This window comes from Lachnellula hyalina, assembly GCF_007821495.1.
Source record: "Lachnellula hyalina strain CBS 185.66 chromosome Unknown contig00102, whole genome shotgun sequence".
Classification (NCBI taxonomy): Eukaryota; Fungi; Ascomycota; class Leotiomycetes; order Helotiales; family Lachnaceae; genus Lachnellula; species Lachnellula hyalina.
This window is the reverse complement of record NW_022157216.1, coordinates 4,822-30,818: the sequence shown is the minus strand read 5'-3', so window position 1 is coordinate 30,818 and position 25,997 is coordinate 4,822. Positions and strand designations below refer to the sequence as shown.

The following is a 25,997-nucleotide window of genomic DNA, read 5'->3' as shown; positions in this document are numbered from 1 at the left end:
TGCGGACGTGATGGGGTGAGTATGCATACAGCTAGGTAAAGAAATAAAGGTAAAGAAATAAAGGTAAAGAAATAAAGGTAAATCTCTAGTAAGATCTTTCTATCTCTATCTGCATACATATACAACTCTTACTTTCAATTTAGTATTGGTGCAGATGTACTTACATTCTAGGTAGGTTATTTAATTATCCCAGATCTATGTACCTACCTACCTACCTTACCTACCTATACTTGATATGACGTATAGTATAATCACGTATCCCCAAAAGAGCATGTATTATTATTATCTCTTTACTATATATATAAGGATGGACTAAACCAATAAACAGTAAGCTACCGGTTAGCTAGACGGGAAAGAAGCGTTTTACTATCTATCCTAGGTCTAGTCTACTTTGACATATCTTCTATTAATTACCTTGGTCTTCACAGCTAGCTAGCTAGCTGGCGGGAATACGGTATGTAAAGAAAAGAAAAGAAAAGAAAAGTCCTTGTTTATAACATTTATGCTATAGATTCAACCAAGCGAACACGAATCACGCTTATATATATACGTTGTCTATATATGTTATTTATATATATACTAATATCTTTCTTGAATATACAACATATACATAACACCTTGTTCAAATATAGGTACAGAATACCACGTACTCAACCTCGGTCGCGCTCGACTTGAGCCGTGCCGCCTCAAGTATGAGCACCAATCCCGCCCACAGCAAAAGTCAAAAGCTGCGGATTCCCATCCGACACCGCACCACTCTGATCCGCGCCGCCCGTCGCCTGCACGTCATCATACGGGAACGCATAACCCCTGTTATCCAGATTCGTCGCATGGACGATACGGGAATAATGGTTGGTCGGATTATTCGCGTAGAAAGAACTCACGTCGGTACTGGGCTGCGTGCTATCGATCAGCAGCGTGGTGCGGTTGAAGGCGGCGGCGAGGCGGGGCGTCAGGCCTGCCATGCCGGGGGTGGAGGTTGTGAAGGGCCCGCTGGAGTTGGAGAAGATGTCGGCGGTGCTGGGCTTGGTGAAGGAGCCGACGGACGGGAATGTGAGCGTGGAGTTGGAGACGGTGCCTTGGACGACGCCGAAGGAGGCTTGTGTGTCGATGCTCAGGGGCGTGCTGCTGTATTTGGCGTAGACGGCGTCGACGTACGCGGTATAGTAGGTGGAGAAGAGACTGTTGTTAAGCACGATGCCGTTGTTAGGGCTTACGGCGCGGAGCACGCTGCCGTTGTTGCTGATTACTAGTTGGTCCCAGCCGGCGCCATCGGATTTGTTCTGTGCAATTAAGGCGTTGGAGATGGTTGCCAATCCGTTTTGAGGGATGCCGGAGACGTGCTGGGTGTTCCCAGCGGCATTCAGCAAGGTCATGGAGACTATAGCTGGTTAGTATTATGTCCTCATTAAGATTGGAAGGCAGCTGAAGATGAAAATCTGGTCGGAAGCCATCATCACATAGTCAGGAGAGAGCGTTAGGAGAGGAGGTAGTTACGAGGAATGCTGACAAAGTCCACATAGCTGATATTGGCATATAACTGATCCGCGTTAAAGGTGAATTCAGCAAAGCCCCAGGTCTTATTATAGTTCGGATCAGACTTGTTGCTGATAGACGGCTCAACAAGCCCAGGACCCGGGTTCAACAGGAACGTGAGGGTATCGTTAAAGACGAACCAGATACGCGAAGCAGAAATGCGAGGAATGGTTACAGTGGCCGTAGAACCGGGTGCTCCCAGCGGAATGGCGCAGTTCTGGGCGAGGGGTTGACCGGTAGAGCTGGGCGAAGAGGGGTAGTATGGCGTCTTGCCGTCGGCTTGCATGATGACCAAAGCATTGTTGTTGTCAATGGCCTGTCCGGTGATGTAGGCATAGACTGTGCTCGAGTTGGAAGCGTTCTGCAACGCGATGTTCAAAGTGCTGCCTGTCATATTGCCGATGGTTTGTGCTTGAGACGGTTTTCAAACTAAGAGAATTGTGCCAGGTGGAGTATCTATGGATAGCGTTTGTTTCTTGGAAAATGCTGCCGTTGTGCAACTTTGTGGAGATACAGATGGTGCAAGGGCTCCTAATATATTAAGGATAGATTAACTGTTTCCGAATCAGCTGGCCCGATCTTACAACAGACATTGTCATTCGCAACGGCCCGCAACGAGAAGAGGCAAATGCTGTGAGAGTGAGGAAACGTTACGTACTTCGATCAGTATGTGAAAGAAATCTGTCTGGTGCAGAAAATATGTTCCAGACCCCAGAGCCTGCTGACCACTTGAGTATATAAGGATCCGAGCCAGTGAAGGCGTTCAGACGACAAGCCTCGACTTGAGACTATAGCGGGTAGATGGCAAACACCAATGAGAGAAGGCAAGTCACATGCACCGATCAAAGTCATGAGCATAAAATCAAAGGAAACGTTGGATAAGAACTGAATGATTTGGTAGCATGATGTTCAGTTTCTTCCATTCTTTGCAGGAGATCTGCCGAGTGTGTGTGTGACGTCAGGCCGGGATATATGTCCGATCTTAAGATCCGATTCCAAGATCTTACCATCCATCTATGTATAGTAACGATCCGAGCCATGAAGTCTATCACCGCCGTGCTTCAAATCATGTGCTCCCCCGCCAAAGAAATGTTTCACTTGCGATTGGTTACCAATCACGAGACCATACCCCGAGATCCGGGACTCCAGCTTTTGTGAGAGTATGGGGAAGGTGGTAATCTTACGTAAGGTAGCTCCCGTCATCTACGCTCATCATATGGTCTGAAGTAGGATGAAGACTTTGTACTGATACTTTCGTTCGTTTTCAAGCACGTTATTTCGACATCATGTGACCTGGGATTTATCCAAGTCAGCAGTTCATATGAGTTGCAAGTTATCGTAATATCTAGCGTTTATCTCAAACAAGTCATTAATACCAAATGCCGGATAAAGTTCTACTTGTCTGCTATATCGAAAACTAATTCTAGTTACACCTGATCGGTAGCTTAGCGCTTATCCTCCTCCACCTCGTTACACTAGGTAATACCTAATCACATCACGTTCCATTCTTTACTTACGGATTAAAATAAGGATAAAGAGAGATAAAAATAGAAGGTTATAGAGTTAGTAGATATAGTTACTAACAACCTTATAGATTCTTAATCGTATTATATATATATTTGAAAATTAGTTTAATTTTTGATATCAAAAGAGAAATGTCTAGCTGTTCGGAGGATATTCCCTAGACTCCTATATCTGCGCAGTATTAAAGCAAGATTGACGAGAAATACAGAGACGGCGTAATAACACAGGGAGTAGGAATTTCGATATTGCGCCTTGCAATGTGCTAGAAGGTTTGGAATATGCAAGTTGCAAGAATAAAAATAAACGTCAAGCTTCTAAACGCAGAGACATAGAGAGCCATAAAGAGATTCAAGCCAAAGCGAATACCACCAGAAATAACAAAACATAGACAGATCAAAGTGAATAAGCATGAGTAATACAGAACATTTTGCTTAAAACACTCAGCTTTCCTCTTCCGGTCAAGGCAAGGTGGTAGTGAGTGTGGGTCACCCAGCCTCCAATAGCAACGCCGCGCACTATGATTTGACGCGAAAGTGTATCGTTTATTACTGTACAGCAAGGCCGGCCGTACCATGCCATGCAGCAAGCACGATATGTCTCACATTTAGATCTGGGAACCGAAATTGCTTTTTAGAGTTATTTCAACGTCAACGTCGTATCGTCGTGCCTCATTAACATCGTTACCTCGTATGTACGGATGTTGGTTCCGGTCCGTTTCCCAATGCAATCACCACATTACCGTCCTGTATATGCAAACGCAACTCAACGCAACGCAACGCAATGCAATGCAATGCAATGTAAGTTATGCAATCCGGTTCCCAATGCAAGAGTGAGGGAGGTAGAGCCATCGATCAATCGGCCTTTCCCGTGTTCGAGTCGTACAAGTACAATGAATCAATGTTCGTAAAGGGGGCTGGCTTATTGCGGCTTAGGAGCCATGCAGTGCTTTGAAACCAGCCGATATCAGGCTCCGCGGCCCGGGTGGCATGTCTGCTGTGCCGGTCCAATAGAATAATCCCTGTGTCACACAACATCAGCATCTCATCCATACATCGTCGTCCTATACACCCTACACCAAGAGGAGGTAGAATTAAACATACACCAAGTCCCTTCTCCCTACAATACCCCGCCTTCATCTTCACCGTCTCCGGGTTATCATACGTCACAAACCCGCCATCGCCACCCGTGCAAAACGCAGCCACAACACGCGTGTTGACAATCTCCTCGGCGTTCTGCCGCGGTAGGCGTTTATACTCAAACGTCCCCTCTTCGCCGCCATGCCCAGTAAAAGGATATCCCGGGCCCGCGGCGCCAAGAAACGAGCGCCCGTAGACCGGGACACCGAGTAAGATCTTCGCGGCTGGAAAGCCTTTCGAGAGGACATAATCAACGGCCGCAGAGCCTGAAGGCTCGTCGGGCGTACCTGGGAAGAGTTGTGCATGGTGTCCGGCTGTTTGGGACCAGGAACCGGTGAAGTCGTAGGCCATGAGGTTTATTAGGTCTAGGTAGCGTTGGGCTTTGTAGAGGTCGATATTTTGCAGCGCCCATTGACCCGCTGGGAGGGCTGCGCTGAGGAGGTATCGTTGCTCTGGCAAATGTATTCTTATTGTGGCGAGGAGCTCCAGGAAGTTTTGTCCCTGTTCGGGATTTGAGGGGTGTTCCCAGTCGACTGTAACGGATTTTAGATGTGATGGTGTAATTAGAGCTGGCATTGTTATGACTCACTGTCGATTCCGTCAAATCCGGAAGCTTCAACCAGATTCTTAGCAGACTGCCCGAAGTTGTCTCTAGTTACAGCGCTAGATGCCACTGCTGCGAAATTCTGGCTTGCGGCACCCCCACCAATAGACAGAATCACCTTGAGATATTCGTGCTGCTGCTTCAATCGCATGAATGCCCCAAGGCATCCAGTAGCGCCGTCAACGGGCATTTGTGCATCGGCCCATTCGTCGCTTAGCTGTGGATGTTGGTTGTCAGATATTTGAAAAAGAGCCATATGTGGAAGACAACCTACGAACACGCCACCATCCGGAGAGACGTGGGCAAAGGCGTAGAAGACGTGACTGATGTAGTTGTAATTCAGTGTTGCGGGCGTCTCTCCTCGGTATACTCTGTAGTTGGGGAAGTATACCGCGTTCTTCCGGGTGAGATCCGAAATGCTGGCATCCAGTGACGGTTGCGATGGCCTTCGGAGTTCAGGTCTTGAACCAAATGGCATGGGCGGAGGAATGGGACCGTAATACTCTGCCATCTTGAAGGATGAGGAAAAAGAAGACAGAAAGCAAACCCCAATGTGCTATTCTAAGAAACTTTTCGTAAGTGTGTTTAAGTTTTGAAATGGAGAACAAGTGAATGTGTATTTTCATGTTCTTTGACGATACTTCCTGACTAGGTAGTGAGCTAGTTCCTGCAGTAATGCTCTTTCTCCAAGATCAGGTAGAGACAGGACGTTGACTTCTCCGGCAGAGCTAAACGCAGTGCACCGAAAACAGCAGTGAACAGATTAACAGAAGGAAAACAACCAACGCAGCATCAGTGCACCGACCGCGAAAGGGGCTGGCCTAGGGGTTATATCAGAAAAACCAACGACGATCGATCAATGATCATATCACGCTTCATAATGATGACCGACAATGAGCGTGCAGATCCCGGCAAGGCTGCTGAGGTGTGGCAACATTCATTGGCATCAGGGAGTATAACGGGGCATGAGTATTGAGGTGTGTGTGGGGGCCTCTGAGATCCCACAAGCCTCAAGAACCAACGGTGCGAGTCCGAATTTACCCCATTCTCCCCTGTTTACAGATGTGCATACGTATAATGTATAATATCCCTTGACTAAGCCTTGATTCTGGGTTGGCAGTGGAGTGCAGGCAAGCAAGCATCAACATGAAGCAGTTGAACAGCACTATTCTAGAATGCCACTTCGTTTCGTCCCCTCAGTTGCTGGATTGACGTGGAACGGAAAGCTGCTAAAGCCATGTACAGCACCCACGGAGACAGCGGGCTGGGCTAGAGCGGCGTGCTAAGTGAGGGGTTGGTGAAGATGTGGCGTCGAGGTAGTGAAGTTCTCGGGATTATTTACTCAGGGAAAAGATGCATCACTAGCAGCATTGTTCATGTTCATGCAGTGCAGTGAAAATGGTGGTGGCTCTCGGCTAATAAAGCAGAGAGGGCAGCGGCAGCCATGGCTTTCCAAGGGAGCTAAAGAGTAACAAGTAAGGCCGATCTTCATGGTTTGCGGCACCGGACCGCATCTCGACATTTTGGAGTGAGAACAAGCGCTGGCTCGAGGTGATAACGAATGATGTTCGGACGTACAGGAGTATAGCGGATCGGTAGCCATCATGGCATCGACGCCATGGATGAGTGACAGGTAGCACATGGCCCATAATGCGTCTAGCAGCCCAGCCCAGCCCGGCCCCAGGTAGGCTGCTGGCTGCTAGGTGCTACCTGCCATCTGCTACCTGCCATCTGCCATCTGCCATCTACCATCTGCCAGCCTGTGAGGTACTTATGGTAGGTAGATAAGTTACTTGGGTGTGGAGAACCGGAGATGCAGATTTGGAATTTCTGGAAGGTCTTCTGTCAGACGTGACAGCTGGCAAAGGTGGTAGACTTGGCTGGGCTAGGGCCGAGGGGGGCCTAGTCAGTCAGTCACTAGTCTGAACAGAAGGCAAGGAAAGTGGGCGTGCCACGGTATCACAGACAGACCCCGCGGTCGATGTGGAGTCGCAGTGTACTCCGTACTTCGTAGCGTATACTTATCTACTGCAGAGAAACAGCCAAGTGCTCGTGTCTGACCGCAACCGCCAGCCATGCAATTGACGTGCATCTCGATCCAACTTGAACTAAAAGTATCTTACTATATCCTACCAGCTAATGACTCGCATCAGACTGCTCATTCATCAACCATCGGATGTGTTTGGCCTGATGGGAGACGGCAAAACCACGGGTGGCCGCAGGAATGGGATGGGATGGGATGGACAGTTGAAGGCTCGAGGAGGCAAGGAGGGGTTAAAAGCATAAAAAGGGGGCCAGAAAGGGGTTTGACGAGGCGAGCCATACTGTCCAAATCAAAGTGCTGGATGTAAATACGAGGTACTGTATAGATTTATGATGAAGGCTTTTGGCACCCCTACCATCAGGGCGTGGGATATCCGATAGCGTTACCAAACTCTGGCGATTTGAGCAGGGGATAAATCCCACAAACAGAACCATGGAACAGATGTGACACCAGATTTGAGAGCCGTCCACCGGCAGACGATAATCGACCATGCCATATCTAGCAGTCACATCTCACGAGTAGCCATGCTACTCCTTAAAAAAAACCAGCCTTTTTCTTGTGGATGCTGCTTACACTGCAACTGCACGGCACGGCACTGCACTGCACTGCACTACACTGCAGAAGGCTGCAATGCAAGAGATTATGCTTGGATAGAGATAGAGATCAGATAGAGCTGCTGGCCCATCCCATGCTGTCGGAACCGCATTCTTACGGTCATCTGCTGGCTCACATGTGCTAACTCCGAGGGGGCACGGCCATACGTCCGCACCGTTGGTGCTATACTGAATAAGAAATTTGCCAGTGGAGTAGTTACTGTACTACGCAAGACGCTACACATCTGTCGGTTGTCCCGAATGTGGATGTAATAAAGGAGGTATTATTTACGTAATCCACGAATTACTTGGGTAGAAAAGGGTAGAGAGAGAGAAAGACAACCGTTGGGGAGCGGTGAAGAAATGAGGGGAAGAAAAAGCAGTACCAGGTGGTGGTGGTATGGATGAGCGATTATATGTCATATTGAATTAAGTTTTAGTTGAATTTACAAAATTAAAAGCCAATACGAGTATACGATTACTGATTAGCTTTAGCGTCTTTTCATAACGCCAATGAGGTTATAAGAATGAGACTCGTCTATCACAATGAAAAAAGATTTATTACTACTCGAGGTACAGCTCTTAGTATACTACTTGTATTATAGCGACAGCTTTATTATAATGTCTGATTATGCAGAATCTCATGTGATATTTGTGATTTGATAAGTCAGATCACTAGGTCGGATTGGGTTTATGTTTAATTAATAAACTAAAAATCACGAAAAGTATAATTCCACGTGATTCGGCAGGACTTCCACTCCGAATCTGCATCCTTGGCCAGGAACCGAAGCCGAAGCTGCAGCGTCAACTTGATTATTTACTTCATGTACCTACCTACTACTACTACCTTAGCTCTATTTAGCCACAACACCAACACCACCACCACCACCACCACACCGGCTAATACAGAAGATCGTGACTGTTGCCTTGCATTATCTCGTCTTACTTTGCCTCACCCTTCCGACGCCTCGTCTTCGCTGATAGATAGTCTGGTCTGGTCTATTGGTGTCATCTGGCACGTCACGAACAATCGCCACAATCTTGCAGTTGCAGAAGATATATCCCTTACGCTGGCATAAAATACATCGGAACGTGAACCATCCGGCGGGTCTTTCTTTAGCAAGCTGTTGCCACGCAACTGGCTTCCCCTTCACAGGCTTGGACGGAACTGAAGCTGTGGTTTTGCTAGAATCTCACCCGCAGCGAGACGATTTCCTAGAATCGCAGCCATCCCCGTCCTGTAGCACGCTATGACGACCGTTCTCTCACAAGGCCCGGGGCCGAAAGACCTGTCGCGTCAGATCCTCGAGCATCAAGCTCCCCAATACACCTTCACCTTCACGCCCTTCCTCTTCCAAACCTACCGCCACGGTCTCTCTCCAAACCGTCCAACATGCAAAGCTTACCTCCAGGGGCACTGCCCCTTGGGCCCATCTTGTCCAGACAAGCATCCAAGCACGGGCAACCAGTCGAATTTCAGTAATATGGTATGCAAGCATTGGCTTAGGGCTTTATGTAAGAAAGGGGAGAGTTGTGAGTTTTTGCACGAATACAACCTGAGGAAGATGCCAGAGTGCAATTTCTTTGTACGGAATGGATACTGCTCTAATGGAGGTACGTGTTGCTCGCTCCCGAATTGTCCAGTGTTTATGCTAACTACGTGATCAAAAGATGAATGTCTCTACCTACATATCGACCCCTCCTCCAAGCTCCCACCCTGTCCCCACTACGAAAAGGGGTTCTGTCCTTTAGGACCCAATTGTTCCAAGAAGCACGTCCGCAAGACCCTATGCGAATTCTACCTAGCGGGCTTCTGCCCTGACGGCAAGAACTGTAAGAAAGCGCATCCACGCTGGCCCACTGATCTACCAAAACCGACTATAAGGGTAGAGAGAGATCCAGAGGAGATAGCAGAGGAACAAAGACTACTAAGGGAGAATGCTGAGAGAGAACATGAGAGGGAACACGAGAAAAACGGAGGCGGTGAAGGCGGCGGGAGAGGAAGAGGCCGATGGCACGGCGGTGGTGGATACGGCAGGGGCCGTGGCCAGGGTGATCAGAGGAGACAACGAGGCCGGGGTCATTATTGAACCCTCGGAGAAGTCCCGACTTTGATTCAACATGCAGCACACAGATAAGCGACAGCACGGGAAGCATGGGAGAGAACTCGGGGTAACGAGGGGGGTACACGCAACGATCTGAACCCGTTTTTCTACACCCTTCGCATGCTTGTCCTCGCGACATAATATTCTTCCTTGCCTTGCAAAAAAAAGCCCGCGGCTCATCGCATCGAACGGAAGTGGAGTTTTAACGCCTCTCCATTCCGAATTTAGCCATACAAACATTACAAGTACGGTACGAGAAGGGTGCTAGCTAGCTCGTACAGCCATCGGTGTGTGGTACAAAGCCGAAACCAGCATGCCGGGCGAAATCACAAAATAGTCTCCACGATTTACGAAATAGAAAAGGGGGGCTCTTGAGCAAGCAGCCGATATCGGATTGATTGATGGATGATCTCAATCCTTTTCCAGCAAATGATATTCCGGCTCGTGTAATACTAGACACGTTTATGATCTCCCGATCCCGATGTAAAGAGGAGCGATGCGAGCTACCTGGCCCTGGCCCCGTCTTACAACGTCTGCGGATTACCCGGGCGGCTCGGGACGCAGGAATTAGGTTAGATGAAAGAAAGGGAATATGCCACGGAAGACACGATTAAGAGGTTGTGTTGTGAGTGGTGATGATAGCTATCCTATCTGAAGTGGAATGTGGTTCCGCTATTAGAGATTCCCTATGCTCTATATTCCGAATCCTAATAAAAGCCTCTGAACTCCTTAACATTACCTATCCTTATATAAAACCTCTTCAAATTCCTAATAGTTTTCGCACGCAATCAAGATGCTTCAACTTAGCCTCTACAACAGGTTGCAAGTCCTCGCTTCTGCTTCTCAGCCCCCTATTCATTCATTCGACACCTCGTCAACGCCCTTATCCCCACCCACATACTGTCCCTCCTCGTTATGAACACTGATATACTCACTCTCTTCCAACCCCTTCCCCTTCTCCTCAATCACCTTCCTCACAATCCCGGCCCCACTCTCCCTTACGCCCGTCCCTCTGCCTCTAACACTCGTCATCCACCCCACCAATCCCCGCGGCACCCAAGTCCCCACAAACCCATACAGCGAACTCCCCATGCCAACGCGCCTCACGCCACCGCTACCACTCACCATAGCGTCAAACACCGCATCGTTCAGGACCCGCAAACTACTCCCCTTCCCGCTCCTGCCCAGCCCAGCAGATCCCGCATTCGTAAAATCCTGCGCATAGGCTGCGCGAGCGGCGTCGTCCCAGCTAAGAGTTTGGGCGAGCGGACTCGTCGCGTGCCGGGAGTGAGCGTGGGGGGCGAAGGAGGAGAAGTCGAAGGTCCCGAGTTGGAGGTGCGTGACTGGGATACTTAGGGGTGAGAGTTCGGCGCCGAGGGTCTGCGTGAAGGAGGTTAGCGCGGCGGTTATAGAGGATTCGGGGAGGTGGAAGGCGGGGTTTAGGCTGGGTATTATATTGGGTGTTAGGACTAGAACTGATGGTTTGGTGGCTGCCAGGCTGGAGGTTGAAGTGGAGGTGGAGGTGGAGGTGTGGTGAGGGTGAGAGAGTGGGAGGGATTGTAGGAGCGGGAGGAATGTTTGCAGTGTTAAGATGGGTGTGAGGAGGCGTGTGTTGAGTAGGTCGGAGAGCGTGGCGGGGAATAAGGCGGCGATTGGCGCGGAGGGGTAGGTGTTTGATGGAATGAGCAGGAGGGAGCGGAAGGTCAGATGGTGCGGCCTTGTGCCTGGGACAGGGGTGTGTGGATGCTGGAGGTAGTTGGTGAAGCGTTCTATCGCCTGTTTTGCACGTTGTGTCTATATACCAATTAGCACAGCACTCTCTATCATACATGGAGAGAAAGAGAACTTACATCAACAATATCAATCATCAACGGCTTGATGTCCGGCCTACTCTCATTTTGAACCAATACCTCCTCCTCAATCGTATTACACACAATATACACAATGAAGCCCCTTCTTTCCAAATCCAGCGCAATAGAGCGGGTCATAGGCTCAGATGGCGAGCCAGCAAGCACCACTACCTCCAATCTCGCACCGGTGCCAGCGCGCTTCGCGCGACGCTTCTTGCGCCGACTGGTGCTTCCCTTGATAACATAGTATGTTGCACCTCCGGCTACTATTACTAGCACGGTGGTAAGGAGCCTATTGCGCAGTACCCAGCTCTGGATGCTGGAGAGGGTTGAAGCTGGGGCGAGCAAGGGTTTTGGAGGCGGCGGAGGCGGCTTTGAGCGCGTGGGATCTGGGAGGCTGGCGGCTAGTTCGCGGATGGCGTTGGAAACGTGGTTGAGCTGTTGATCTACATAGTCGGCGACGTTGGAGGAGTAGCGTTTGATGTCGTTGGGGACTGAGGAGAGCTGTGGGGGAGGGTGGTTAGTTAGCTTTTTGTTCCTGGTCTCTTGGGTGATTGATTGCAGGGATGGAAGGATATACGTATACGTACCACATCGAGGAATGCTTGGTCGTCTGAAGACATGTCGGGCAACAGAGAGGTACCTAGGTAGATGAAGCTTGAAGTGGTGATGGTTGTACTCGAGTAAAATGATGGATGTTTTGTTCCGAGGGTTGAAGCGGGGAAGCTTGCCTTGCCCCTTACAGTACCTTGCCGTCCAACCAGGGTCCGGTCCTCAGGCGAGCATCCTTGGCTGAAAATGTATGTCACACCACCACAATTGAAAGATGCCTTCAACTTTTCTGTGTACCAACAATATCTGCGTTTTCAAGTAAACTTTCTTCTTTGTGAGTATTCTGATGGGGATACGAAGCACAACTTAAGTTATGTAGCATCCTACAGGCCACCCCTTTTGTTGCTACTACACTCATAAGTTGTATCTTCAAATGTTCTATCCTTCTTGTCCTCTGTTTGTTCTATCTATACATTCTCATCAGCTATTAAAATGGCGAAGTCACAAGAAACCGTTTTAAAGCTGAGAATCACGTTTCAATTCTCTCGTCCTCCTGTCCGTACTGTCCAAGCTCCTTGCTATAAAGTCACCCTACTCCCTTGTGAAAGACTTCGATCTCCACCCTCACCCATCTCATGGCATTATTCACAGCTGGCTCAGAACATCAATCCCTGAGATCTAAATAGGTTCGCCATATGAAGGCATCAACAATGTACTTTCTGTCTATTTCTATTTCCCGGTCCCAAGTCCCGCACATCCCACTACTTCAAGCCAACAATTACCATATTTTTTAATAAGTACTATACAACACCTCCCATCAACCTCAGTGACATAGAGCTACCAAAGCTCGTGCTAACGGACTGATATGCGAGTCAGCTTCTGAGCACCTAAACATATATTTTCCTGCGCAACTAAATATCAGAACATAGTATTTGTCTCACACGTATCGACCAGATAAAGGATCTAGCTCGAAGCCCGTGCGTGTCCAAGAAGAAAGCAAATAGTTCTAAAAGCACACGGCATTTAAGCTTGTGCACTGTGTAGCTCGTGGGGGGGGGGGACAATTGTGCACAGGAAATCATACGGGATGTATGTGTGCTTAGCCTTACTCGTATCATGTGAAAGAAAAGGATGGCTATTCTAGGAGTTCCTGTTTACTTATTCATTCTTACAATTCTAATTAGAAACACCCTGCAGGGTATAGTACTAAACAGTATACTAGAGATTTGCATTCCTGTGTATGGTACTTTGCTATGACTACCAGTAGAATTCTGGTGTTCTGCAGTATCTCATGCCATTATGCAGGGTTGCATTTCCCTACCGTGTCCAATGAAAAGAGCGCAAACCAAAACAGGGGCAAAACGTTACCATGTCGCTCTACCGTTCTTTCTCTTCTGACTTCAGCGGTGAGGAAAGTTGTTCATCGTTGTTATCTATGGTAAGGATAGAAATTGAGATTGCGGGGGAAGGATGATACGAGGTGTGGGAATCATATGAAAAATGCAGGGTCAAGTCATTGGAGTAATACTTGTACAAGTACTCTCGTACTCGGAAAAGACTGACTGACAACGCGCAGCGATAGCGGGGTATGCGGGTGCGGGGTAGTTTTTGCGGGGTGGGCCCCGGGCGGGCAGGTGCTAATCAAGCAACTGTGCTGACTGATGAAATGGATTCAGGAATGCGAGGATAAAGTAGGGCTTGTTGATGGTGATAGAAGACAAAAGAGATGAGTGGAGGGAATGACGAGAAGATCTGGGTACAAAATTAAGATATTGGCAGAAAATTATTATTCCTTGTATTGTGGAACATTCAGAACTATTAGGAGATCCTTGGAAGTTGGAATGCCCACCTAAGCTCCTTTAGAAACAAACTATAATGCGCCTCGCATGCCATGTGCCCTGAAACCCCAACGCCTCTTTTCCCATCCTCGTAATAAATCATGGTATCATAAACATAAACATAAACATTCTTTCTCTCAAGAGCTAGCCTTCACCGTGAGACAAGTCGAACAGCTCCACCATTTCTCCTCCATGACAGTTGTGCATTTCCTACAGGTCCATGTAGGAGCCTTCAGGCTAGGTGGATGTGTGGCTGTGGTCTTCTTGCGCTCGGATTCGGCTATCTTTTGCGTTACTTCGGGGGGGCGCTCGGTCATACATGCATCGCAAGATAGGTAGTTCAGAGGGTTGTGCAGTGTACAGGCGTTGCATGTCCAGCCAGTTAGGATGGGTTCTGGATCTGGAGCTGGAGCTGGAGCTGGAATCGAGGCGATTGATTTGGTGACGGGCTTGGAGACAGGCTTTGGTTTCTTCGATGTCGATTCGGTGACTAGACGGCTGACATGTTTTGGGGGTTGTCTTGAAGGACCGGGTTTTGGCTGGGATGCAGAAGCAGATGATTCCGTCTTGATAGTTTTCGAAGAACTAGGTTTTGGCTGGGATGTAGAAGAAGATGGTTCCATTTTGAGAGGTTTCGACGGACTAATTTGACCTGCGCCATTGCCGGAGGGATTCTCTGCTGTCGATGCAATGTAATCATCGCCATATTCTTTCTTCTGATCTTCCTGGACCAGTTCCCACATCGCCTGCGATATCGCACGCTCATTTGCCGCGTCCTCTTCAGCCTTGGTCTTGAACCCATTCTGCGTAGCTTGGTCTACTATGTCTTTGATTTCCTTCTCATCTCTAGCTTCTCCAGATCCGCAACCTTTCAAAACCGTGCTCCGTCGTTCGATGGCATCAACGATCACTTTCCGTATATCCGTCCCCGCCAGAACCGGTCTGCCTCCAAGCTTTTGCCCTGAGCCTGCAGTGAGGGTGCGTCTTCGTTCCGCGGCTGCACGCGCAACTCGTCGGGCTTCTGTCATTGGTATCCTACCTGCGCCCCCCAACTTATGCCCATCAGACAAAAACCCTTCGCCTGTGTAGCCTTTCGACATCAAAGCGTCGTATTCCTTCCTTAGTTGATCCCATAACGCATGAAAGGCTGCATTGTGAGGACCGATTACGTTGTGTGCCAGCTCGTGCAGCATAGTGTCGACAACATGTTCTAGTGGGAGGAACTGGTCCTTGTCTCCTGGATAACGTAGTCGGAGACATATCTTCTGGCCTCTATTCTGATTAATACCTGCGAGCGTTAGTATTGTATCACATCTTATGGGAGATCTCATTATACCTAACAGGTTCTGCTCATCAGGATAGAATTCAGCCAACACAGCAACCCTCCAGTTCCGCGCCCTCATAATAGGCTTGACCAGAGACGCGATCTTCTTTAGCGTCTGAAGAGCATCATCCCTACGAGAGAACTTCTTCAAATGCGAATACTCGGAGACGAGAGCGTCGATTTCCGGCATCTTGTCAAGGTTGAGGTCGAGGCTGTCTAGAATTTGATACTGAAGTTCTAGTGGGGTCGTGTGCTGCAAGGAGGTGGTGTTGAAGTTGCGGAGTTGCGTCAAACGTGAGATGACAAACGATTGAGCGTGTAGCAAGAAGTGCTTCCAGAACGTTCCCAGAGACGCCGGCGCCCTGTTTTTTACTGTGGTTGTGGTTGGGGTTGTGGGTGTGGTTACCTTTTGGAATTGTCATCAAGCGGCGAGGGAGACGCGGACGCGTCCGAAATGTTGCCTTGTCTGCGGAAACCCCACCCACCTACGTTTCCTCTTGCCACACCACAAACAATAAATTGTGCCAAAGAGCAGTGTGTTGTACCCACTCATATCATATCCTCCTATTTATAACTATGCTGCTTCCATTTCTCAAGTACAATAGCATTGCGGGGGTTTGAATTTGCGCTCTCAGCTTCCTGACTTAGTCACATAGCATTTGTTAGATTTTGCGCTTTACAGTACTATATCGACTGCGGCTTCTTTATTCTTGCCAGTTGTTAATTTAAGCGTTCCTTACTTTGCAATTATCTCTGAAGCAAAGTCTTGCATTTCTTAGCTGCAAAACGGCCCTGGCTGCACTATTTAAGGTAGCCCCAGAAGCATCCAGGTGATGTGTACAATTACTTGCTTCTCCGGGGGAGCTTGCAGACCGCATGTTCTTGTATTAGTGCTTGAATTTATATGTGCTATTCTCTTGCCCCTGAATCTCACACCTCTGAAAGCAACAGTATTCCAGGGTCTCCACTCATCAGACTATGCACAGTTTTCGAAGTATCATGGATCAACCTCTTCCACACACTGTGCTTTTTGACTTTAATCATATGCATGTAATTCCTCTTTACTCTGCTTGGAAGAAAGACGGCCAAAGGAAGCTGGCACCGGCTTCCTAGTACGCAGCTTGAAGTCCACCACATAGTTTGGCTCTGGCGGTGTTCATGCCGCCTTGAGGGGCTACTTTGCCTTTGGAAGATATAATAAATAGCATAATCTTCTATTTGATATGAAAGCCTTTTACTTCCTCTACTTCTGCTCTTTGAGCAAAACTCTCATCCATAATTCCATGCACAAAACAACCACCGACAAGCTCGTGATACCCCTCTCCTATTGGGCGCAGAATGAACGGCACGTCGCCCTTCCGAAATATACACACCAGATCTCCCACTTGAGCATGACTAGGCGCAAGGCCCATATAACCCTTGTCAGTGATCATGAAAGCTCTTCTTTGGAATGCTTTCATTGCAAATATCGAATATGGATAGGTTTGGATATTGACTGGCGCTTGTAAGAATTCGGATAGAGGTTTTGATAGATAGCTCTTGAAGTTTTCGATATGTGAGGAGAATGGAGGATAGAGCTTGTTTGAGTGAGGAATGCGGTCTGCGATGAGTGTGCGTCCAAAAGCTTCGTCGCTTCCACCTGGTTCATCTATATAGGGGTCCCGATCTCGCGATGCTACGACTAACTGCCGTCTTGTTGCAGCTTTTCGTAGTCTAACAAGTGATACCCTGGCCGATGACCCGAACTCCAATCTCTCAATCCATTCCAAACCTGGAACGAGAGAGCCGTTGAAATCTGGCGCTGGGTCCACGAACTCAATCTTGTCGAATATTAGACCATCTAGACTCAGGACTTTCATGTCTTCCGAGACTTCTGCATCGGAGCCGTATGTAACACGAGTGACTTTCCCGAACATTGAATTGTCACCTCTTATGTCGCTACCAGATCGGTATCCGTGCAATTGTGAGCTGATATAAAGTAAATTCTTGCCACAGAAAGAGAGGAAGCTTTTCACGGGGTGAGGATAAAGGTGTCTAACAAAAGCTAGTAGTCAGCACAAGACTGAACTGGAGATATGTGTTGTCGTAAATCTGCATACTCTTTGAAGACTTTATCAGGAGTCAAGCGTTCCCAAGCCAAATATCCACCGTCAGCACCGTAATTGCAGTCGATCAAATCCCTGCTAGGAAGTGATTGGGTTGCAAAGTCTGGGACCCATGAAGGTTTATATAGAGTGTTTGCATTCATCTGTGTGAATTGTAGCATTGCTAAACCCGTGTTGCTCGATAAGATATATGCAGCAGCTTCTGTAAAGATTTGCGAGTCGTCTTTCTCACCGGTGTAGTCTATTGGAATGGCCTGTTTCGCTTCACCAGAACGTCCTAGTATTGCATAGATTTTATCTCGTGGGATGGTGGAGCTAAAGGATTGAGTCATGTAACCATAGATTCCGTGATGCATCTTTAACATGTCTTATCTCTTGTATTCCATGCCAAATATTATCCAGGGCAAAGTAAGGGGTCTCCGGGGATATGAAGGTCCAGCGGTCCACGATTTTGGATGGTCTCTGATAAATGTCCTCATATAGGCCAGAATCAATGAAAGTGCGTAGAAGGGCCTCCTTCCCGGCTAGGATTAAAAAAGCTTCCAGTTTAACCTCCTCCATACCACACTTTACAGTCACATTCTTAGCATTCTTGCTCCAGATCACTCTCTCAAAGATTCCAATTCGGCTCCACCACGTCCGTGCAAACAGATCTTGAAGGGCAGGCCAAGGGGGTATATTGCTGCTCTCGATGTAATCTCTAATATCAATCATGTTTGTAGAGCGAATGAACTTCATCGCAAAGTCGCTATCGTCGGCGGCGGGTCCGAGCCAAATACATGTTTTCTCCGCTTGAGTAAAGATTCTTGCCATCTTTTCCATTTGATCTGCCTTTTCCACAGCATCTTCTTGGTCGACGGAGATCGTGTTGACCCAAAGCAGCACTGCTTCATCCTCACGTCGCAAACTCTCAAGCGCAGCTGCGAGGGTAGTAGAGATACCAAATGGCGTTCCATTCAATAGTGTTGATCGAGTCCGATCACTGAAAATCTTCCAGTACAAGCCGCGTATGTATTAATAAAAACCCCGGAAAGTCGATAGAGAATGACTCCGTCTGATCGATACGCCTTCACTGTAGGGAAGTGCCGTATATTGTGGATAATCGTCCAAATAGTAAACATGCAATTCGCAAACTAGACGCTCTGTCCTGTGGCCAGGATATAAAAGCAATACTCGGATATGATTCTTAGTCGTATCCAGTAGAGAATAAATAGCTAGCCTCCTTTTCTAGCGCAAAGGGGGCGTACTGGAATCTGCGATAGAAGCCTTGGGTGCTGGTAATTTAGACGACTTCCATATTTGAACAGATCCAGCTGTTAAAACTAAGGTAGAGAAGGACCCTACAACTCTGCAAGCCATTTGAAAATGTGTACTCTAGCTAAATATTATCACGTAACTACAAAATTTCCGTACCTTGTTTTGGTCAGTTGTGTTCAGCTAATTAAAGCCACCCAAGTTCCACAGTATATCATTCCACCAGCCCCCGAATAAAAGAGCCCGCGTTTGAATTTCTGCTTGCGGAAAGACTGGCGAGCCACGAGACAATGATCTACATGGTAGATGGGTCTGTACGTTGGCTTCTTTCAGCTTCCTGTCTGAATTTAAGCCTCCTAATAGCCTGATATTTAGGCTATCAAGAAGCCTTAAATTACGGTAGGGGACCGGGAAATTAAAGTGAAAGACTCCAATTTGTGTATAGAATCTACTAGTATACGCGATTATATAGAAGTGGAGGATCAAAAAAGTTATAAGGATATAAAGTGGTTGGGTTATAACTAAGCGAGTGTCCGGAAGGGCCACCTTATCGCCAGTTTATTGGAAAAGATTGGAAAAAAGATCAAAATGAATGAATAGTTGAAAATAATAGGGCCTCGTATCTGGTCCCGCAGATTTGTGTCTGATCTGTCCTGTATGGAAACAGTCTAAGCTACTCCGTAGGTTGGGAGCCTCTTTTCTCCACAGTAAGCTGAAACTACGGAGGCGTATACCACCTAACACGAAGTTAAAAGCAGTATCACTTCACTAGCTATCGCTATGCCCGCAATATGCATATGAATATTGGCAGCGTAAGCACTGCTGCACGTACAACGCAACAACGCAGGTCAGATGTGCTCAAGCACCCAAGATCCCACTAGAGGTGTTGTCACGTAGAATCAAAATGACTGTTACTCGAACCTCGAAACAGAATTTGGATTCACAATATGCATATACCATTGCTTCGCATACTCCCTTTAGATCATTCCTCGGTCAGAAAAGCAGGAAGCAATTTCGTTCGTACCCTGTCACTTTATGGATGGAGGTCCTAGTCTCGCTAAAAAGTGTGGTCCGTGCCTTTTGAAGTTATTCCCAACTTCTAGTTTCTAAACTCTTAGTCTTTTCTCTTTATATCTTGTCTTAGTAAAAAAACTCATGTATCAACACTCTACCACTGCATGATATACTCAACGCCTTTCAAGGTATCCGTGAGTGCCTTTGGACATTTAATATGCTTACTTATGCGACAAGATTCCGACCACTTCCTTCACGTCTTTCGCGCCATGCTCAGCTAGGTCAGCGTTCTAGACTTGAAAGATTTCAAGTCCCAACAGCCATTCGCAGGTTCTGGTCTTGGAGAAAGGTAGATCCCGACTTTTCGTTCTCTTTTGTGGACGAAATTGTCAATAATTACGATTGGGACGGTCTTGACTGGCTAGTACCTTCCCTTGGCCCTCAATTGAAGAAGTATTGCGAAGATTTAGGATTATGGGACGACAAAAAATCTTGCCTAGACCCTCATTGGCACGTGGAGGTTAAAACTTACAAAGCACTTCCTCAGAGGCTACCACATGCGGGCAGGTACGAGTGGGTAGGTGGGCAGAGCTCTGACCCACCCAAATGGTTATGGGACACCAAGACTGGACAAACGGTTCTCGCAACTGAAAGGATCCTGCGAGAGGGATATAGAGCTGTGTCGTATACCTCCTCGACAAAGTTTTACAAGCTGAAGGCCGCGCGCTCTTTCACAATGGCCATGCCCGGGACAGTTACAGAGCCCGTAGGAACACGCCTATGATCAACCCTAAGCTTCACTTCTTTTCTAGTATGACTCCACAAGCCTCGGATGACTCGATGCGCGGCATCTTTTCAAATCTCGGTTCGTATATCTACATCCCTGCCCCCAGTTGGGCCGCATGTCCCGACCGCACTCTTCAAATCCCGCACGAGTCTGAGCTTCAACTATTCGACAGTGGCATCCGGAAAGTAAACCTCATTGTCCATGGGGCTACAAAGGATCAGTTGGTCTCGGGTGGGGGCATGAGTGGCGCACTAGACGGTGTCGCGAAGTCATATAATAGGTGGTTACGGAAGTTGCAATGGGGGGAGTCCCTTTGCAGAGCTTATGAACTTCCTGATATATTTATATACCCTGATCGTGACCCTCTGCACCCAGAGCATGGAGGCATGCCAGCGGATCTTGAAGTTCGCTTTCTTCCCCTTGCGCTAATGTTGGAGCCTGATGCCACAAAGGAAATATCTTCGAAAGTAGAAGGAGACCCTGAAATGAAACCGATTTGGGATGCTATGGGTTTAAGCACCAAGTCTGATGATCGAGTGACAGGTATTATTATTGCATCGGACAAGGAGCGCGTTGGACCAAAGGTCTGGTACAAGTGTGGGTTTTATTTATCATATGGTTCTTTTACCCCATTTCCGGTTCCAGAGAAAGAAGGCATGATAGTAGGGAGACTCTAATCTACTATGAAGTATTAGTATGCCGAATAGTAATAGCATCTGGGCAAAAAAAGTGACGATCTAATGTTATGCTAGTAGAGGCAGTGAAAATTCGCTTAAAAAGGGGTTCAGTGAAACTCATGTCAGCATGTCAGCATGTCAGCACATCTTCATGCACTTCGTCGTCTTACTTTTTCTCTTCCTATTGAGACACTGGATATAAAAGAGAAGAGAAGGAAAAGTAGTTTTTGCGATGTTGTATTGCCACTCTCCCCGTATCTGATTGAAATGGGTAAGCTTAATAGGTAAGCTTACTATTTTCTCGTGTACAGAGTCAGCTGTCAGTGTCACGCGAGTCTGAAAATCATGGTCAAAATGAGTTGGTCTGAGGTTCACTCAAGACTGAACATTCCGTATGAAGCGAGATTTTTAAGCTTAATTCATTTCATCATCGTCCATTTTGAGTAGTCAGCGCGAAATTCGTATTCTATGGTTCTTAAAGTTCAAGTCGTAAGAATAAGCGTCTTAGCTCCGGGCGATCCCTTTCGCTTTACGACGGTAGTTCGACGGATAGCGGAAACTAGATGTAGGGCGACATCATGTGGGGTAGTTACCGTTCATTCAGTGGGACAGAATATCCTCGTATTTGTTAGTTTGTTCTACAGTGTTGGTCGCCTCAGCCTCAAGGCATCACCTGCTTGATACGAAGGGCTTGTGTAATTGCGGTGCTGCCGTGTAGATCTTCATGATCATGAGTACAGTACGACAACGTGGTAATGAGGGGTTCATTTAGTATACGAGTGTTGATTACGGTGTAATCGATCGGTAATTGTCCAATTGCCTTCCTTTGCATTTCTTATATAAACTTCGATGCCGATATAGCTTCCCTTCTTTTTTCATTCGTCTCATCACTACATCATTTCATCACCATAGCCATCTCTGGTCTTTCAATACCTCCTCAACGAACAAAATGGTATCACTTCGCAACCTCGTCATCGCGGCATCCGCCATCATCGGTCTCACGATTGCTGCCCCAACAGTCGAAACGAGACAAACTACCTGGACGCCAGGAACGCAAAACAACACCCAAGAATTCTACCTCCATATGACCGTAACAGACGGCGACACCAAATACAACGGCTGGGCGTGTACGTAACCCCTCCCCTTTCTAACTCCTTTTCTTTCTAACCCCACCACAGTAGAAGCATGGCACACAGGTGCGGGGTTCGCGGACCCGTCTTCGTCAATACAACAGGCACGCGCGCCTTCCTCAACGGCACGCACCTGCAATTCGACACTAGTCCGTATGCCTTCTCGGCGCTCGGCAGCCCCAGCGACACCAACTACGCGCGCTGGGAGCCGGTCGGAATCCAGAGCGGGTATGGCACGGGGGTGTGGAAGAGCAATGGCTCGGATGGCTTTGTGGTGGATGCAGAGGAGTTTGGGGGGTGGGTGGTTTGTGAGTGGTTCCATGGGATTAATGCGCCACAGCTGTTTCAGATGATCTCTGGGTTTGATGCGGAGCCATATAATGTTCCTAGTAGTTGTGCTAGGGTGTTGTTGTTTGCGGTTTATATTTGAGGTCCGGGAAGAGAAAGGGTGGGGTGGTTTGAAGCCGTGGTGCGAACGAATTAGATCAGAACTGAAAGAACCAAAACGGGGAAGTGTCTATCGGATACTCTGGTTTCTAGAGATATTCTAGTAGTCGATGAGCTTCTATTAGAACTTTAGTATGTTTAAATGCTAGTCTAAATTTCCAAATTAGCGTCAAAAGTTACCAGAAAAAGATAGATGATAAATCTACTAAACAAATGATAACTCCTAGACATATGGATATATTATATGATATCCCACATTAATATTTCGACGACTTAGGAGGTGTACTACTATTTAGAAAGTTAGAGATTCATTCCAGGGAACGCAATTACTATTTCTAGCAAACTTGGGGATTAGAAAAAGGTTTGGGGATAGTTCTATTTATTCAACTATTGTGCAAAAGGATAATCAAAGGGTACCCCAATCAACGACTAAAGAATTACTAAAGCTCTCTAACTAATGTTTAGGACTACGCTCAAAGGGCCAAGGAGATCCTCGCTTGCAAAATGAGAAAGAACCCTTTCACATTGTCCGTCGCGTGCCATTCAATGTTCGTACGCCGGCGAAAAGCCTATCTTCTAGTCTCTCTGTGGGTTCTTGACATGAATGGTAAGCTCAGGTATGTCTGATGCAAAGCATGGAGGTATGTATTAGTCTATAATCCCACAAGACAAATGGTGATTAGGTCCGAGATCTCAGAAACTTTAAAGGGCTTCACTCGCCATGTAAACAGAGACATCCATCACAATAGCAGAAAAAATACTTAATTTAGTTGCTTGTTTGATTGTATGTCGAGAGACATTTAACTATAATCATTTCTCTGCCTTCTCTACAGCTCTGAGGAAACCAGTGAATATTTTCTTAAAAACGTTTCAGGCGCTATTCTGGGCGGTATCTCACAATCCTCTTTCGCCAAAGCTTTCTTTAACCACGCATGTGCCTCCTCGTAAATAGGTTCGCATTTTCCCTCCCTCTTCTTCTTCTTCTGTGGTGATTTTCTGAAGTGATGTGTGAAACCATGCGAGCACCCCTTTGCTAGGGTTCACTTGTACGTGCCATTCTCAAAGTCTGCTTCCTGATCTTCCAAATACTTTAACCCCGCAAGGTCGTGAATCATGTCCTGGCTTTCCAGCCTCAGCATATCCCATTGTGCCCCAATAATATAGATCCAAGGCGGGAGGTCCTGTTTCCTAGCATAGCAAGGACTGAGTAAGGGATCCCGACGGTTTTGACCCGGAGCAACGTATCCCCAGTCAAACCAGTAGCTCGGGACTTCTAAGTGGTCTTTTGGGCCCCCTTTATAAGCACGCATTTCTAACTTCTCATTCGGAGGATGACCCCAATCTACTATCGGGTAGAACGTCAAGGCGGCCTTGATATGACCATTTAAACCTGGCAGCTGGCTTGCACAAAGCGCCAAGTTGCTGCCTGCACTGAAACCGCCGATCACGACTCGGGTCTTGTCAATGGGTAGGCTTGTATCGGCGAGCACAGCGTTGGCGAGGGCAGCGACATCGTAAACAGCTACTGGGAACGGGTAAAGGGGCGCTTTGGAGTAGTCGAGAGATACAATCAACATTCCCGTGCGCTTTGCCCACATGACACAGAACTCGTCATCGTTTTGGGGGTCGCAAACCGCAAACCCACCGCCGTGTATGTTCAAATACAACGGTAGTAACTCTCCGGGTTTATAGTTTGGTGGAAAGAAGATGTTTGGAGTTTGGGCCGGCATGGGTAGAAGTTTATCAGAGTTAGACGCAGAGACAGCGGTGGTGGATTCAGATATCGATCGACTGCAAAGACGATGGACGCTAGAAATTTGAGGATCGAGGGTATATACTATATTGGATTTTGGGTGAAAAGGGGCAATTCCCCTAGCAGCGCCGGAAGGGGAAGGCGGTCGCTGAGGGCGGTGAGCGCCGAGCGCTACTAAAAGTAGTTCTGCCGATCTCCTTTAACCTCTTTATCACTTCGAGGGTATATACTATATCGCAGTTCCGCCGAAGCTGCGAAACAGGGATCTCCTATCTAACCGCTTACTATTTATAGTAGGCGGTTATATATTCTGCTAGCTAAACTAACCTTGATAGAGAGATTAGATTAGATAATTTAAAATTATTTAACGCGTCCTAGCTAGATATATAGTAATGCATCTTCTATTTTTATAATTGCTCTTCTAAATATAAACCTAATTAAGTTACTTGCATTCTAGTTATTAATCTTACTCTTACTATATATAACCTAGCTAATAGATCTTCTCTACCCTAACTAGACCTATAGTGTATTAATTTATATAAAGTGCTAATATACTATCCACTTAACTACTATTATATATTATCTATATAATAACTATAAAGGTGCTATCTTATATAGTAAGACTTAAGAATATACTTATCTATTTACTCCTAATTATCTCTTATCTCTATAAGATATTAAGTAACTCTATATTCTAATAAATATGCTACTAATCCCTTACTTATAGATCTATAATAATGCTTACTGCTATAAGCTATGCTCTCCTAAATAGCCCTTTATTATTTATAATTAGAATAGAATTCTTAAATATTTAAAGATAGTCCACTAGTAGACTAGAAATAAAGGGTTTGTTGGAAATACAGCCCTTGCGGTATCAGGTGACGCGGCTGCTAGGGGATGCGTATGAGGTTATAGGAACCTCGTCTTCACCTTTATAGTAGCTTTCCTCTTTTAAGCTAATATAACCCCTTTAACTCACTTTCCTAACTATATCCCTATCTGGTCTACGTGTTCTTCTAGAGGTAATAATCCTAGGAGGCATATAGTTCTAATAGGTTCTAAGCCCTAGTTATAAGGATAAAGGTGTCACGGGTGAGTCACGTATACACAGAGGCTCAATGTGGTATTTAACAAGTTTGATAAAGGAGAGAGAAGAATCTTCATCTGGATCTGAAGAAAAGTAAGCGCTTCCTAGTTAAGGCTTAGTAAGCTAAGCATAGGTATAGCCTATGCTTTACCTCTAGGGCTTGCCCCTTATATTACCCCCTCCCTCTACCTATTTATAGGCGGTAAATAATCTATTAGAAACTGAATAATATAGTTGAAACTATAGTAGTAAATAATCTAAATCTATAGATATTATACTACTATTCCCCTTATAAACTGCCTAGGCTCTACTAGATTTTAGATGTAGTCTATCTACTTAGTAAAGCTCTCTTACTTCTTACTTTTACTATTATCTCTATTTAGTTATACTATTTACCCTATAGTATTATAAATCTATATAGTATTATGAATCTATAAATAATAGAGTGAATAGTTGTTAATAAGCGAGTATAAGATCCCTTCTCCTATTTGTTTTTAAACTTTCTTTCTCTATTGCTAATACTATTAAAGTAAGTATAGTATATCATATAGAGTAGTTAAGTGCTTAAGTGCTTAAGATGCCCTCTGCCCCTCCTATATAGACTCTATATAATACTAATTAGAGTTAGATGTCTAAT

General features: G+C 46.6%; 8 protein-coding genes across 8 annotated transcripts; 2 read left to right on the top strand and 6 right to left on the bottom strand.

Annotated features, from left to right (window-relative positions):
- Positions 1–686: 686 nt before the first annotated feature.
- On the bottom strand, positions 687–1,930 carry E13B_0 (Glucan endo-1,3-beta-glucosidase; the record flags this gene model as incomplete). The annotated part of the gene is made up of 2 exons (XM_031151437.1): positions 687–1,381; positions 1,498–1,930. 2 exons carry the CDS (start codon positions 1,928–1,930, stop codon positions 687–689), a joined length of 1,128 nt encoding a protein of 375 aa, XP_031004013.1.
- Positions 1,931–3,988: 2,058 nt separating this feature from the next.
- Positions 3,989–5,311, bottom strand: chiB1 (Endochitinase B1; the record flags this gene model as incomplete). Its single annotated transcript, XM_031151436.1, has 4 exons — positions 3,989–4,078; positions 4,161–4,729; positions 4,786–5,017; positions 5,075–5,311. 4 exons carry the CDS (start codon positions 5,309–5,311, stop codon positions 3,989–3,991), a joined length of 1,128 nt encoding a protein of 375 aa, XP_031004014.1.
- Positions 5,312–8,687: 3,376 nt separating this feature from the next.
- yth-1 (mRNA 3'-end-processing protein) lies at positions 8,688–9,527 on the top strand (the record flags this gene model as incomplete). The annotated part of the gene is made up of 2 exons (XM_031151435.1): positions 8,688–9,051; positions 9,109–9,527. 2 exons carry the CDS (start codon positions 8,688–8,690, stop codon positions 9,525–9,527), a joined length of 783 nt encoding a protein of 260 aa, XP_031004025.1.
- Positions 9,528–10,397: 870 nt separating this feature from the next.
- SPBC106.03 (UPF0744 protein) lies at positions 10,398–12,015 on the bottom strand (the record flags this gene model as incomplete). The annotated part of the gene is made up of 3 exons (XM_031151434.1): positions 10,398–11,336; positions 11,393–11,896; positions 11,983–12,015. The coding sequence occupies 3 exons, from the start codon at positions 12,013–12,015 to the stop codon at positions 10,398–10,400; spliced, it is 1,476 nt and encodes a 491-aa protein (XP_031004026.1).
- A 1,904-nt stretch (positions 12,016–13,919) lies between these two features.
- WSS1 (DNA-dependent metalloprotease) lies at positions 13,920–15,296 on the bottom strand (the record flags this gene model as incomplete). Its single annotated transcript, XM_031151433.1, has 2 exons — positions 13,920–15,070; positions 15,119–15,296. The coding sequence occupies 2 exons, from the start codon at positions 15,294–15,296 to the stop codon at positions 13,920–13,922; spliced, it is 1,329 nt and encodes a 442-aa protein (XP_031004023.1).
- Positions 15,297–16,320: 1,024 nt separating this feature from the next.
- On the bottom strand, positions 16,321–17,567 carry het-6_26 (Heterokaryon incompatibility protein 6,OR allele; the record flags this gene model as incomplete). The annotated part of the gene is made up of 2 exons (XM_031151432.1): positions 16,321–17,074; positions 17,206–17,567. The coding sequence occupies 2 exons, from the start codon at positions 17,565–17,567 to the stop codon at positions 16,321–16,323; spliced, it is 1,116 nt and encodes a 371-aa protein (XP_031004024.1).
- A 4,325-nt stretch (positions 17,568–21,892) lies between these two features.
- On the top strand, positions 21,893–22,503 carry LHYA1_G006493 (uncharacterized protein; the record flags this gene model as incomplete). Its single annotated transcript, XM_031151431.1, has 2 exons — positions 21,893–22,074; positions 22,122–22,503. 2 exons carry the CDS (start codon positions 21,893–21,895, stop codon positions 22,501–22,503), a joined length of 564 nt encoding a protein of 187 aa, XP_031004029.1.
- An 844-nt stretch (positions 22,504–23,347) lies between these two features.
- are_2 (Arylesterase) lies at positions 23,348–24,250 on the bottom strand (the record flags this gene model as incomplete). The annotated part of the gene is made up of 2 exons (XM_031151430.1): positions 23,348–23,516; positions 23,571–24,250. The coding sequence occupies 2 exons, from the start codon at positions 24,248–24,250 to the stop codon at positions 23,348–23,350; spliced, it is 849 nt and encodes a 282-aa protein (XP_031004030.1).
- Positions 24,251–25,997: the final 1,747 nt, after the last annotated feature.